Genomic DNA, 13,249 nt, shown 5'->3' with positions numbered 1-13,249 from the left:
TATTAATACAACAATCAATAGATAATTAATCTATCGTATTAAAATCAGAGACAGAAGAGATTCAGTCAAATTCTCTCATCTTTTCATCGAGTATTAGAAGATCAATCATCCTTCCCATATAAGCCTAGAGACAGACTGAGAAGCTAGGATTGGCTGGCATCTCTAAATCTGCAAACCTAAATACTTGCATTGGAGAGAGAAAAACTGGAGATCTTTTTCAGTGGGTTTGAGGAAGATAACCGTATCTATTCATTTTCACCCACAATCTGGGAGTCATAAATTATAGTCAACAGAATTTAAATATTAACTGCCAGGGGGTAATGTTAAATACCAGAATGGATAGCCAGAGGTTTTAGAAATCTCGTTCTTTCAGTGTTTTTTTCTGAACAATTTATGTAAATCTCTAGTAACATATGTAAGCTTTATGGAAAATTTGAAAACATGGAGGAAGAAGATTTTATTTTGATTTTCTTTTATAAAAAAGAGAAAAAAGCAAAATGAAGAGAGGGAAAGGAAACATGTATGATATTTTTGAGGCCCAATGATGTCATTCGAGGTCACTTTGATACTTAGGACTGTGAAGCTGTATTGTGGGTGAGTTAACTTGTAACACTATATTTAGATAAGTGAAAGTTTCTTCTAGTGAGGCACGGTAGAGATTTAAAAATTTCTTTAGTTATCTCTGTGTGTGTGTTGTTATTGTTTTGTTTTTATCTGTTATACTTGTAGTCCTACCTAAAGAAAAATGGTTAAATTCTATTTGAAAGTCTCTTGTGAAGCAGGAATTTTAGGATTCGTAGAGAACTATCAACCACAATATTTGCTTGTTAATTTTTGCAAATGTAATGTTGTTCTTTTTATTTTAGGTTCATTTAAAACTCTTGAAATGAAGGCATCAAAACCTGGCTGGTGGCTCCTAAACACAGAGGTTGGAGAAAACCAGAGAGCAGGGATGCAAACGCCATTTCTTATTATGGACAGAGGTATCACGAGAGCCATGTGATATTTGGTTTAGCAGGAGAGTGCCTATTACTAGAGTATTACCAACTTTTAGATTGGAAATATTCAACTCTAAGAACTCTGATGTGACAAAGGCATAATTTGTAGCCATAGTTGCTTTTATTCTGGTCCATGGTCTGATTGCATTGAAAACACGGCAGTCAGATCAAAAGCATTCCTCTCAAATGGGAAACCTACGTAAAGCATCCTTCTTCATGATTTGTGATCCATGGCAAGTGCATGTAAGAAATTCTCCAGGTTCCAAGAGTTGAGGAGGGAAAAGGTCACAGGAATTTAACAATGACTGAGTCACTAAACTTGACATTTCAGCATTTAGGAAACACAGTTTTCATCTGTCCATCCATTCATCCATTCTTTAAGTCATTACTAAGCACCGTTGAGTATGAAGCACTGTGCTAACATCCAGGTAACACAGTGGCTGGTATCCCTTCCTTAATCAGGATATAAATAATCTTGTAACTTTGAGGTCAATTTTTGAGAACATAGTCTCATGAGGGCTAGAACTTTTTTTTTTCATATTTTTGTATTTTGTATTTTAATTTTTTTGTAGAGAAGAGGTTGCCCAAGATGGTGTCAAACTCCTGGCCTCAAGTAATCCTCCCCCTCGGCCTCCCAGAGTGCTAGGATTACAGGCATGAGCCACTGCACCTAGCCATGGATAGTACTTAATGTTGTAAAATAGCAAAGTTAAGATAAAAGCAGAAGAAAATCAGTTTAAAACATGATTGCATTTCAGGATTTCAGTTGTTTTCTTCTGGGATGCCACTATATCTATTAAAGCACCAGTCTTGTTAGTGCATTTACCATTTTATAATCAGATATATTTAAGTCAGGGTCACGCAAGGTAGGTAAAAATATCTAATTACTGACCTGTCAGAAACATAATCCCTAACCTTGGAGTTTTACTTTATTATATACATTTTCTAAGCAAAAATTATTCATTTTTTCCTGTTTTTCATAGACTGTAAGATGCCAATGGGACTAAGCACTGGTATCATATCTGATTCACAGATCAAGGCTTCAGAATTTCTGGGTAAGTTGTAGCACCATGGTCTGTGAATGGAACCTCCTACAGTTGTGCAGCATGCAGCCTATGAAACCATACATGACAACCTATCTATGAATCAGTTCTTCTCTTTATGCTTTTCTCTACTACAATATAGTGACACAGCTCCATTTGGGGTACACATATGGTAAAGGAAGGAACACTGTGACAGGAGCTAAAGTCCTGTTAGCGTGCTCTTAACACTGCCACCCCTTCTGGTGTATAATGTTCCCAAAGAGTCTTTTCCGGGAGAAACCAATAGCTGGGGGTCATTGAGTTCTCTACATAAAGAGCCCAGCCTCTCTGCAGGGATTTGGCAAGGATCAGATAGCTTACTCTTATGACCACGTGCTCATTTCCAAACTCTCCTCAGTCACCTTTTCTGGGTTTGACCACACATGTAGTATTTCAGCCAGATTCACAGGGTCTCATCAGCTAAGCATTATAGTCCTCATTAATATGGCCCTTTGCCTGTGGCAACCATTCATCTATTCAGAAAACTTTGTTGAACCTCCACTATGTGGCAGGAACTCCTCCAAAGTTTTCTCACACTGCCTGTAAGCCCTTTCCGAGATCAAGAGGTCATGATCAAGAGGATGATCAGGCTCCCATATACCCCTTCCATGTCTTCCTGTTAGGCAGGCACATTCAGCATTAGGAACATCAACATAACAGAAAAAAAAACCAAACATGACCTGTGTGCAAGAAAGGGGATAGGTGGTGGTTGGCAGCTGACCAAACACAGACCCGAAGCCCAGATTTCATCATCAAGGACTGGCTTAGTAGCTGAGGCCCATGCCTAGACTTCTGACTACAACACAGGTCCTCCAAGGATCTGATTTTCCAGTGGATTAAACTCACTTGAGAAATTGCTGAGTTTTGAAAAAATTCAGAATAAATATTTTTCTTCCCTTGAGTTTAGGTTACTGGGAGCCCAGATTAGCAAGACTAAACAATGGTGGATCTTATAATGCTTGGAGTGTAGAAAAACTTGCAGCAGAATTGGCCTCTAAACCTTGGATCCAGGTTTGTTTAATAGACTGATAATATTTACTGCTATTATAATAATAAAAATGAAAGTGATTTAGTAATTCCTTCTTGTTATTTTTCTTGCAATGTTAGGGGAAATAGCAAGTACTAAGTGCGAGGCACCGTTCTAAGTATTTTATGTCCTTAAAATCAACCCTCTGAGGTTGGTTCTAATAATATCTTGTTTTATAGATTAAAAAACAAAAGGCACAGAGATACTAAGTGCCTTCCCAAAGTAACTCATAGCTAATTAGTCATTGAGTTGGGATTCAAACCTAGGTACTCTGTGCACAAATATGGATTACATGTAGTCATTGTATCAGTTTGCTAAGATCTTATGTGCTAGCTCTTTCGTTCTGGAGAAAGCTGATTGTATAATGAATTTAGGCAGTGTGTGACTTGTTGACAAGGACAGTTCTTTTTACTGGCTTTCCTATATTGCAGGTGGACATGCAAAAGGAAGTCGTAATCACAGGGATCCAGACCCAAGGTGCCAAACACTACCTGAAGTCCTGCTATACCACAGAGTTCTATGTAGCTTACAGTTCCAACCAGATCAACTGGCAGATCTTCAAAGGGAACAGCACAAGGAATGTGATGGTTTGTGTGCCTATGTCTATCTGAATCTCTAGACTCAGTCTAGGAGTATTATGACTATGCCTAATGATTATGTATTTTAAAAAATACCTTTCTGGGTATTACAAATGTGAATGGCTTTCTAAGGGTCATATGGAGAAAAGCAGTAATATGATGGGTCTGTGTCTTACAAATTAAAGAGAGAAGCAGGGTTACTGAAACTTCAAAACCCCACAAAACTTAAAAAAACCATTTTATCATCAAATAAAATACCCAGATTTCTCAGACTGGCCGATGGTGTATGGCAGAGTAGAATATCTGGTCTTGTGTCTCAAGGAGCTCATGCTAAAAAGTGGCTACCAACACTTTTGATTTTACTATTGCAGTTTGTTTTGTTCTTTATTTCAGTGTACCTGAAGTAAATCATAGTGTTAATGCTAGTAAGCCTCTGAGGCAGTGTGATTCTCAGACTTTTTGGGGGGCCACGCCTGAAGAATGGCATCCTCCTTCTTGCTCTTCCAGGGGCTCAGCCAGAAGCCCTAACTCTTCTCCCCGTCTCTATTCCTTTCCCCAAAGAAACCTACCTGAATGCAAGGAGTCTGCCTGCCATTATTATACCGATAATCTCGAGTCTGTTTCTGCTCATATTTTATATAAAATTGTTTACTGTTTATTAGTTACCTATTTTTAATAATTATTTATAATATGTCTCAGCACCATTGAAATCCTAAATTATGGTTCTTACTAATGAGTATTATGAGAGAAAACACAGATTGCAGTTGAGTCCATAGCATAAAGATTTTGTCATCTATATTCATGAGAGCATATTGGTATGTAGTTTTATTTTTTTTAATTGTCTTTTGATACCACAGTTATACTAGCTTCATAAAATTGGTAAGCATGCTCTTCTATTCTATATTCTGGCTTCATAAAATTGGTAAGCTTGTCTTTTCTACATTCTAGGAGAAAATGTCTGCAGTTGGTATTAATTCTTTAAATATTTGGTAGGAATCACCAGTGAAACCATCTGGGCCTGCAGATTTCTTTTTGGGCAGTTTTTAAGTTATGAATTCTATGTTCTAAATAGTTACAGGGCTATTCAAATTATCTATGTCATATTAGGTGAATTGAAATACTTTGTATATTTCAATTAATTGGTCAATTCCCTCTGTGTTGTTAAGTTTATGTGTGTAGAGTTGTTTGTATATTCCCTTATCCTTTTTCATGTTTGTAGTGATTTTGCCTGTTTCATCTCTGATATTGTCAACTGCATCTCCTTTCTTTTTTTTTTTTCCTTTTTTTTTGTGAATCTTGCTAGAGATTTGTCGATTTAAAAAAAATCTTCTTGGCCAGGTGCAGTGGCTCACGCCTGTAATCCCAGCACTTTGGGAGGCTGAGGCAGGCAGATCACGAGGTCAAGCGATCAAGATCATTCTGACCAACATGGTGAAACCCTCTACTAAAAATATTTTAAAACATTAGGCATGGTGGCACACAACTGTAATCCCAGCTACTTGGGAGGCTGAAGCAGAAGTATTGCTTGAATCTGGGAGGCAGAGGTTGCAGTGAGCCAAGATCTCACCACTGCACTTCAGCCTGGTGGCAGAGTGAGACTCTGTCTCAAAAAAAAAAATCTTCTCAGCCCTGTTTTGTTGATTTTTCTCTATTGTTTTTCTGTTTTCAATATTACCAATACCTGCTCCAATCTTCTGTTTTAAAAAGTTGGCTTTTTCCGACATTGCTCTGTCAGGAAAAGGGATAGGGCACAGCCTGGTTACTGCCAAGTGGGGGTCAAAGTCCAGTTTCCCCACTCCACTGCCACCTAAGAAGGGATTGTTCCTTGGTGACTGGGTGGGAACAGGAGTTCCCCATTTGGCCTCCGCTGATACTCAGGGGCAGGAGCTTTATTAGGGGCTGGAGATGAATGCCCTAAATCCTTACATGGCCTTTTCTGACACAACCCCAGTAAGAGTGTTGGGGTGCCTCTTTAGCCTCATGAGCATGGAAGTCTAGGCTTCCCATTCAGCCTTTGCTGTTGTGGGTTGGGGAGGGGCCTCAGGTTTTTCTGTGGTGTTTGGCTAAAGGAGAGAAGTCAGTATCCACAAGTTTTCCATTATATCTTGCTAGGCTTCCCTTTACTGGTACTTTGGTTAGAGAAAGCAGATTTTATTTGGGCTTTTTCAGTCTGTACTCATTGGTGTTTCCAGGTTCCTGGTTTCTGCATCTCTAAGTCTGGGATGTATGAGGTAAAAAGAAAATCCAGGACACTCACCACCATTTTGTTCCTTCCAAGAACCCTAGTCAGTCTGTCTTCTGAGCTCTTTTCCCCTGAAAAGATGTTTCCCCTTCTTAGGTTTCTCTTAGCTATAATGTCCAAAGTTTTTAGTTGTACTTACCAGGAGTAATAGGGTAAAGTACATATATACAATATTCCTGGAAGTGGAATTATCCCCAAGTATATTTTATAACCAAATGGATTTAGTTCAGGCCCCATGAAAATGTAGTATTACAATATTAAATTAGATCAAAATTTTATTATAAAGTCACTTTATAGATCACTGTTACATAACTAAACTTTCCTCTTTTCTTCTAGTATTTTAATGGCAATTCAGATGCCTCTACAATAAAAGAGAATCAGTTTGACCCACCTATTGTGGCTAGATATATTAGGATCTCTCCAACTCGAGCCTATAACAGACCTACCCTTCGATTGGAGTTGCAAGGTTGTGAGGTAAATGGTAAGGTACAAAGATGCATTATTTTCTCACTGCCACTCAACGAATCAAGATTTGGGAGGTATAGGAGAATGCGTAGAATTTTTAGTTCTCTTCAGTGATTTAGGCTCCTAGGAAAACCTCTGTGAAACAGAGGTTCTACTCGGGTAAACTCTCAGTGTGATCTAGACCAAGAATGGTTCTGCCAATCAGAGGGCCAACAGCATCTCTCTGAAGAAAGTGCCTGGATTATATAGACACATCACAACTCTCCAAGGAAGGGCTCTAATTTGGAATTATCTCCATCAGCCCATTTTCAATAAGACCTACCTGAAATTCAAACTAGGCCCGACTCTTCCAAAGTCCTCCAGGTCACTCAGACTTCAATGTCATGACAGCATCTGGCAACATCACTGCCATATATGTGGTGTTCAATGAGTGTTTTTGAAATCTGAATCGGCTTCCCAACTTCCTGAAACCACGATTCATCTTTATATTTTCTTTAATACCCTATGTAGGTACTCAAGTCTTTTCTATGTTAGCTGTTATTTCTTAGGGGCTGTAATGTGACCTGTGGTATAAATAAATCCAGGTAATCGTAAATAGTCATATTAAAATTCTGCTATATGTAACAAGGATGTCTAAGAGTCTTAACTGTTCTTCTTGGACTCTTAAAGCAGTGCTTTCCAATATTTTTTATTTCAAACCACACAAAGAAAATAATATCTGCCTGGCATTCTGAGGTAAAAGAATGAAGTAATAATCCTAAGGCTTGACTGATCCAGGCCCCACTTGGCTGTTCAAGGTTTGGAGGTGGGAAGAGGGGTAAATAAATTGGCACACTAGAAACCTGCTGTGGCACACCTGTTGGGAGTTGCAGTACTTCTCTTTGGGTGGAGAGAAGAAGCCATGATTTACACTGGAGAAAGTAGCTGAACCCTGGAATCGGTTTCTTATTGAAGCAGATAATGGCACAGTATACCCTTGGATGGATAAGGGTATTTTGCTGATGTCCAGATAGCAGTAGTCTATAACATCTCCCAAATAAAACACAAATCTTGTATCAGCAGGACCACCCCTTGAAACAGTTCCATAAGTCATTGTGTTTTTTCTCTTTCCATATGGTATAAATAGATTTGTTCAGATCCTAATAAACTACCCTAAAATGTGACATTCAACTCAGCTGATTTATTTAAAATATCTATTTTTTATACAAGAAGCTTTATTTTCTTCTTATTCATTTTCTTGATACTTAGGTAATTATTAGCAGCGGGTATTATTTTTAGGGCTCTTTTTTTTTTTTTTTTTTTTTTTTTCATGGAGTAAGTAAGGCATTACTTCAAGAAAATTTCTGCATGATTTACCAACAAGAACAAGGTGTCACAGAGATGATGGGCAGTCAGCCAGGTTCACTCACTAGCTGTGTTTCTTACAGTCACAGGTCTGCCTTGCTGCCTATGATATTCAAATTACACCTTGGAAAAATTCCAAAGAGTACATAACTTGAATTACCCTCTAAGGGTTGAAACAGAAAATATTAAATAGTGAATGAGGGTCTATTGCATCTTCTTTGTAGCTTTTGTTAGAAGAAACAGCGTGTTTTTATATATAGATAGTTAAGGATTATTGTCACCTCAAAGCAAAGACCAAAGTTTCCATGACTCTCAGAAGGAGGAAATGAGTTTAAATGTTTAGAACATGGTGTTTGGTATCAGATTGTCTGAGCTCAGTTCAGTTTCTGATTCTTCTGGCTGTATTACCTTAGACAAATTACTGTGTTTTGCTGTACTAAAATGGAGATATTTATGAGCATTAAATAATACATGTAAATCCTGAGAACAGTATTTGGCACTTGGATTCAATGAATCTTCATTTTTGTGATTATTGTTTTTGTCATTCGTTGGTAGTAATATTATTTGTTATCTCCTCTGCAGTGCAAAATGCCATGCAGGGAATATTGGTGTATAATTAATCACATTACTTTTCTTTTGATAGGATGTTCCACACCGCTGGGTATGGAAAATGGAAAGATAGGAAACAAGCAAATCACAGCTTCTTCGTTTAAAAAATCTTGGTGGGGAGATTACTGGGAACCCTTCCGTGCCCGTCTGAATGCCCAGGGACGTGTGAATGCCTGGCAAGCCAAGGTGAAGTATACTCTATGCATGGTGTTCTCTTAGCACTCCAGAAGAATGCAAAGGCCCTCACTACCACGAACATGAGGATCTTGGAAGCAGGAGTATTTTAATCTGTTTCTGCAGATTAAAATGCTAGGTCCAAGAGTCTAGGATGTCTGTGGACTCGATAGCTTCGACTCTAACTCTGGCTCAGAGAAAAGTCATCTATCATCTCTGTGGGTTTTGGTCTAGTCTTGATTTAAACCAATAATAAGCAAATTTATTTTGCTGCAAAGGGATAGATAGTAAATATTTTAGTCTTTGTGGGCCATACATTCTCTGCCATAACTACTCAACTCTGCCATTGTAGCAGGAAAGTAGCCATAAACAACATGTAAATGAATGAGCTGTCTGTGTTCTAATAAAACTTTGTTTACAAAGAAACAGGCAGTGGGCCAAATCTGACCCATGGATCATAGTTTGCCAACTCCTCATTTAGACAGATACATTAGTGATAAACAAATGATTTATATTTGCAACATCATCTCTTATTTTTTCTTTACAATTTAGCAATATGTTTTCATTGTCTTAAATGAAATGTCATTTAAAATTTTTTATTCTCTTCCCCACCCTCCTTATTTTAAGAGCTTTGTGATATTTATTGAGACAACTAGAAGCATAGTAAAATGTTGCAAAACCAGAGTTATAAAATCAGTGATCTAAGTTAAACAAACACCTTCCAGAGAGTTATACTACCCCTGATATTAGCCCACTGAATAATTCAGGTGATTTAATTTGGGGGTAACTCTTAGTAGTTGACTCATTTTTATTAATTCTTTAAATGACCTGAGATATCAGAATGGCATGGATAACTTGATGATCCCTTCAGCCAACTAAATCCAAATTCCCTACTTTCTACCCTCATATCTCCCTCCCTTAAGATACCTACACTCCAATTTCCTGACTTTCTATAGAATTCCATGACCTGTCCTTAAATTAGGCCACCAGAAAGGAAAAAAGACTTGTGGTGCTAGTGGGGTAAATAGAAAAGATTGGATTCCACACAGTCTTGGGAACTGATATCTGTGTCTTGAAACTCATTCTGAAATCACAGAATCACAGAATGTTACAATAGCAAGGAGCAAAGCATCTGGTCTAGATTTTTCCTTTTAAGTCTAAACACACAGGAGATTAAATAATTTTAGCTTAGTTTGGTAGCAGAATCAGGACTAGAATCCCATTCTCCCAGTAAACAGGCCATGCGCCTTCCACCATTTGTAGCAGCCCAAATACCTCGTTTTGCAATTTTGTAGAGGGCAAAGCTGATACCCAGAGAAGTTAAAATAATAAAAATAGTGTTATATTACATTATATTTATATAATTTACATAGCAATATAAATAATAATTAAAGAGATGTTATCCAGTTCTTTTTCAGATGACTCTTTAGACTTGTTCATGGTTTAACCTTGTCACCCCATACTTCATTTTACAATCTTTTAAAAACATTTGCACTCTCTAAAATTTGCTCTTAGTCTTTGTAATATAACAAAGGCCTCAAAGATAAAATGCTAATTTTTAATGCTGTTATTTCAAAGTTAGAATTCGGGATCAGAAATACGTGTTTTACTTAACCCCCTTCCACTCACATGAAATGTCTTTATATGGTCTCTTTGGAGACGTTGAAAATCAAAGCTGGACATACGCAGGGATGCACACAGATGCTGTTCTCTCTGTAACTAAAATGTCTCTACCTCTTTTATGCCTGTGAAAACTTCCAGCTGGTTGTACTCTGTATCACTGGTACAACCTTGATTTGAAGACACACTAAAATATCACCCAGATGTCGCTAGAGGATGTTATAGACTTAAAAGTTTTCTCATATAATCATTCTAATTCAGTTAATTTGCTTTTAAAATACATATAGCATGTGCATTTTTGTATATACACATACACATATATATACACATACACTTAAGTATGTGTGGGTGATGTTGAAGAAACATATCAATATTATTTCCTTTATAATTGAATGAGGCTATGTTAGATGACAAATCCCCCAAAGGTAAAAATTTATCTCAGATTACTCTAAAACTCAGTTTAGACCTTTTGATCTTTCTCCAAACGCATATCACCAACCATGTGATTAGGCATTTTGTTAGGCCGGAGACAGGACAATAACTGTACTGTGTATCAAGCTCTACTTATTGTTTTATCAGGTCTCTCAAATATTACATTTATTTGAAATATCAGAAGAAATTGAACTGTTTCTGCTATTTGACATTAACAGGGGAAAAGAGAAGTTGGGTTTTGTAAAATAGGTGAAATAGAGAGAGGATGCTATCCAATTATTTCCCAGATAACCCTGTAGCAATATTACCAGAGTATTTGAATAAATTTGCTTAAGAAAATAATATTTACAGATAACTTAGAAATTTAATAATTTTTCCAAATAAAACTCATGTATTCATTCATTTATTCAACAACTATTTATTGAACACCAACTGGGTATCTTAACATTGTGGTGAGTAACAGGAAATAAAATTAAATAAGCCTCTACCCTCAAGCAGTAAGGAATACTAAGAAGGAAACAATTATAGTACAATATGTGAAATACTTCAATAGAAATTTATACACATATTGTGGCAACAAAGAAGAAAGAGGGAAAGCTTCTAGGAGACAGTGAATCCTAAGGGATAAGATAGAACAAAATCCTTTTGAGCTCTGTGCTTTTTTGCATATCTTGGTCTAAAAAAAAAGCAAAGGTTTTAACATCTTCCTTATTTATGTGTTTTTGTCACTTTCATAGGCAAACAACAACAAGCAGTGGCTAGAAATTGATCTACTCAAGATCAAGAAGATAACAGCAATTACAACACAGGGCTGCAAGTCTCTGTCCTCTGAAATGTATGTAAAGAGCTATACCATCCACTACAGTGACCAGGGAGTGGAATGGAAACCGTACCGGCTGAAATCCTCCATGGTGGACAAGGTAGAGTGGCATCTGACATGTACCACCTCTTTAAGTCTTCTGAATCTTAGTTCTTCAGGTGCCTGTTGTCAGACAAACTCCTGGTTGTCTGTTTTGGTTTGTTTTATTTCTCACTACACCAGGTTGCCCCCATAGGAGGATAAATATCATTGTCATAAAAAAATAGAGATTTCATTTCTGCTGTATGTAAACCTTGGAGAACTTGCTGATGATGGAGGAGGAGAAATTATACAATTTAGTTGAGGATATAAGGTACATGCCAACAAGGATAAATAAGTTAAAATGCCTGGTCAAATTTTAAATGTTGGCAATAGTTAACCATTTATTGGTGGCCACTTCCTGGCACTTACTATGCACTTACCTTTACATATATTTTTAAATCTTTGCAATGACTTCTGTGAGGTGAAATTTTATTATCCTTACTCTGCCGATGAGGAAATGAAGAATCAGAAAACAAGTAACTTGTTCAGTCATACAGCTAATACAAAGGGGCTGAAGGCAGAAATGGTTTTGTAGCTGCTCCACAGCACCACGTGAGACTTGTTGATTTTTCCCCAATTTAACTCAGATCACTGGTGAGATGAAATCTATCTGGCATGTGATTTCATAACTGATGGAGGATCATCTCTATGATAGTGTTCTATGTATGCTCTTTGTATGTATGTATGTTCTTTGATATGCTCATTTTGAGCTAATAGGATAAAAAATTATCTGGGTTGGGCGTGATGGCTCATGCCTGCAATGCCAACACTTTGGAAGGCTGAGGAGAGAGGATTACTTGAGCCCAGGAGTTCAAGGCTGCAGTGAGCCATGATTGTGTAAGCCATGATTGTGCCACTGAACTCAAGCCTGGGCAACAGAATAAGACCTTGTCTAAAAAAAACCAAACTTATCTGTAAGATTTTTGTTTCCATTTATGCTGTCATTAAAGATTTTCTCTTATTTTGCTTTCAGATTTTTGAAGGAAATACTAATACCAAAGGACATGTGAAGAACTTTTTCAACCCCCCAATCATTTCCAGGTTTATCCGTGTCATTCCTAAAACATGGAATCAAAGTATTGCACTTCGCCTGGAACTCTTTGGCTGTGATGTTTACTAGAACTGAATATTCAAAAACCCCTGGAAGAGGCTCTTTAAGACCTCAAACCATTTAGAATGGGCAATGTATTTACACTGTGTTAAATGTTAACAGTTTTCCACTATTTCTCTTTTTTTCTATTAGTGAATAAAATTTTATACAAGAAGCTTTTATAATGTGTCTCCTTGCTACCAGTAAGTAAGATAATGGCTATTAGTTCTGCATTAATTTGAATACAGATAGGAAAATATCAAGAACCAACCAGAAAAGGGCTTATCTTTCTTATTTATTAAAAATGCTATGAAGTAATATTTATATGGTTAAAATGCTTCATTATAACTCTTTTAAATCCTATACACATTAATAAAACAGATATTACTTTAAATAATAATTGATAGACCTGGATAACTTTCATTTCTACATTTTTCTTTAACTATGATTTAACAGCAAAGGAAACAAAGACATGATTTTTTAATGGTTTTTCTTGACAGTGAAGAGAAAAACAATATTATCAAATGAAATAGGTACTTAAAATATCCTGTCTTTCCTACATAACAATGCTTTTTTCTGACTTTCCATGAGGAAGGAAATAGCCAAGCATGTTTCCAGTAGCCCAATTGAAATTGTGAATCTGTCCTGTTCTCCCTAGGGACTGCACACATTGATATTCAAGGTTGG

General features: G+C 36.9%; 1 protein-coding gene across 1 annotated transcript in view; it reads left to right on the top strand.

Moving 5' to 3' along the window:
- The window catches only part of F5 (coagulation factor V (proaccelerin, labile factor)), a 71,360-nt gene extending 58,621 nt beyond the window's left edge, over positions 1-12,739 (top strand). Inside the window, 8 exon segments of the mRNA XM_011979948.1 lie at positions 867-983; positions 1,982-2,053; positions 2,988-3,091; positions 3,539-3,694; positions 6,264-6,408; positions 8,380-8,531; positions 11,309-11,491; positions 12,446-12,739. Coding sequence (XP_011835338.1) covers positions 867-983; positions 1,982-2,053; positions 2,988-3,091; positions 3,539-3,694; positions 6,264-6,408; positions 8,380-8,531; positions 11,309-11,491; positions 12,446-12,592 — 1,076 coding nt within the window. The 3' untranslated portion in view covers positions 12,593-12,739.
- The last annotated feature ends 510 nt before the right edge of the window (positions 12,740-13,249 follow it).

The sequence above is a fragment of the Mandrillus leucophaeus genome, unplaced genomic scaffold (assembly GCF_000951045.1).
Source record: "Mandrillus leucophaeus isolate KB7577 unplaced genomic scaffold, Mleu.le_1.0 Scaffold207, whole genome shotgun sequence".
Taxonomy (NCBI): Eukaryota; Metazoa; Chordata; class Mammalia; order Primates; family Cercopithecidae; genus Mandrillus; species Mandrillus leucophaeus.
This window is presented reverse-complemented; position numbering and strand designations above follow the sequence as displayed.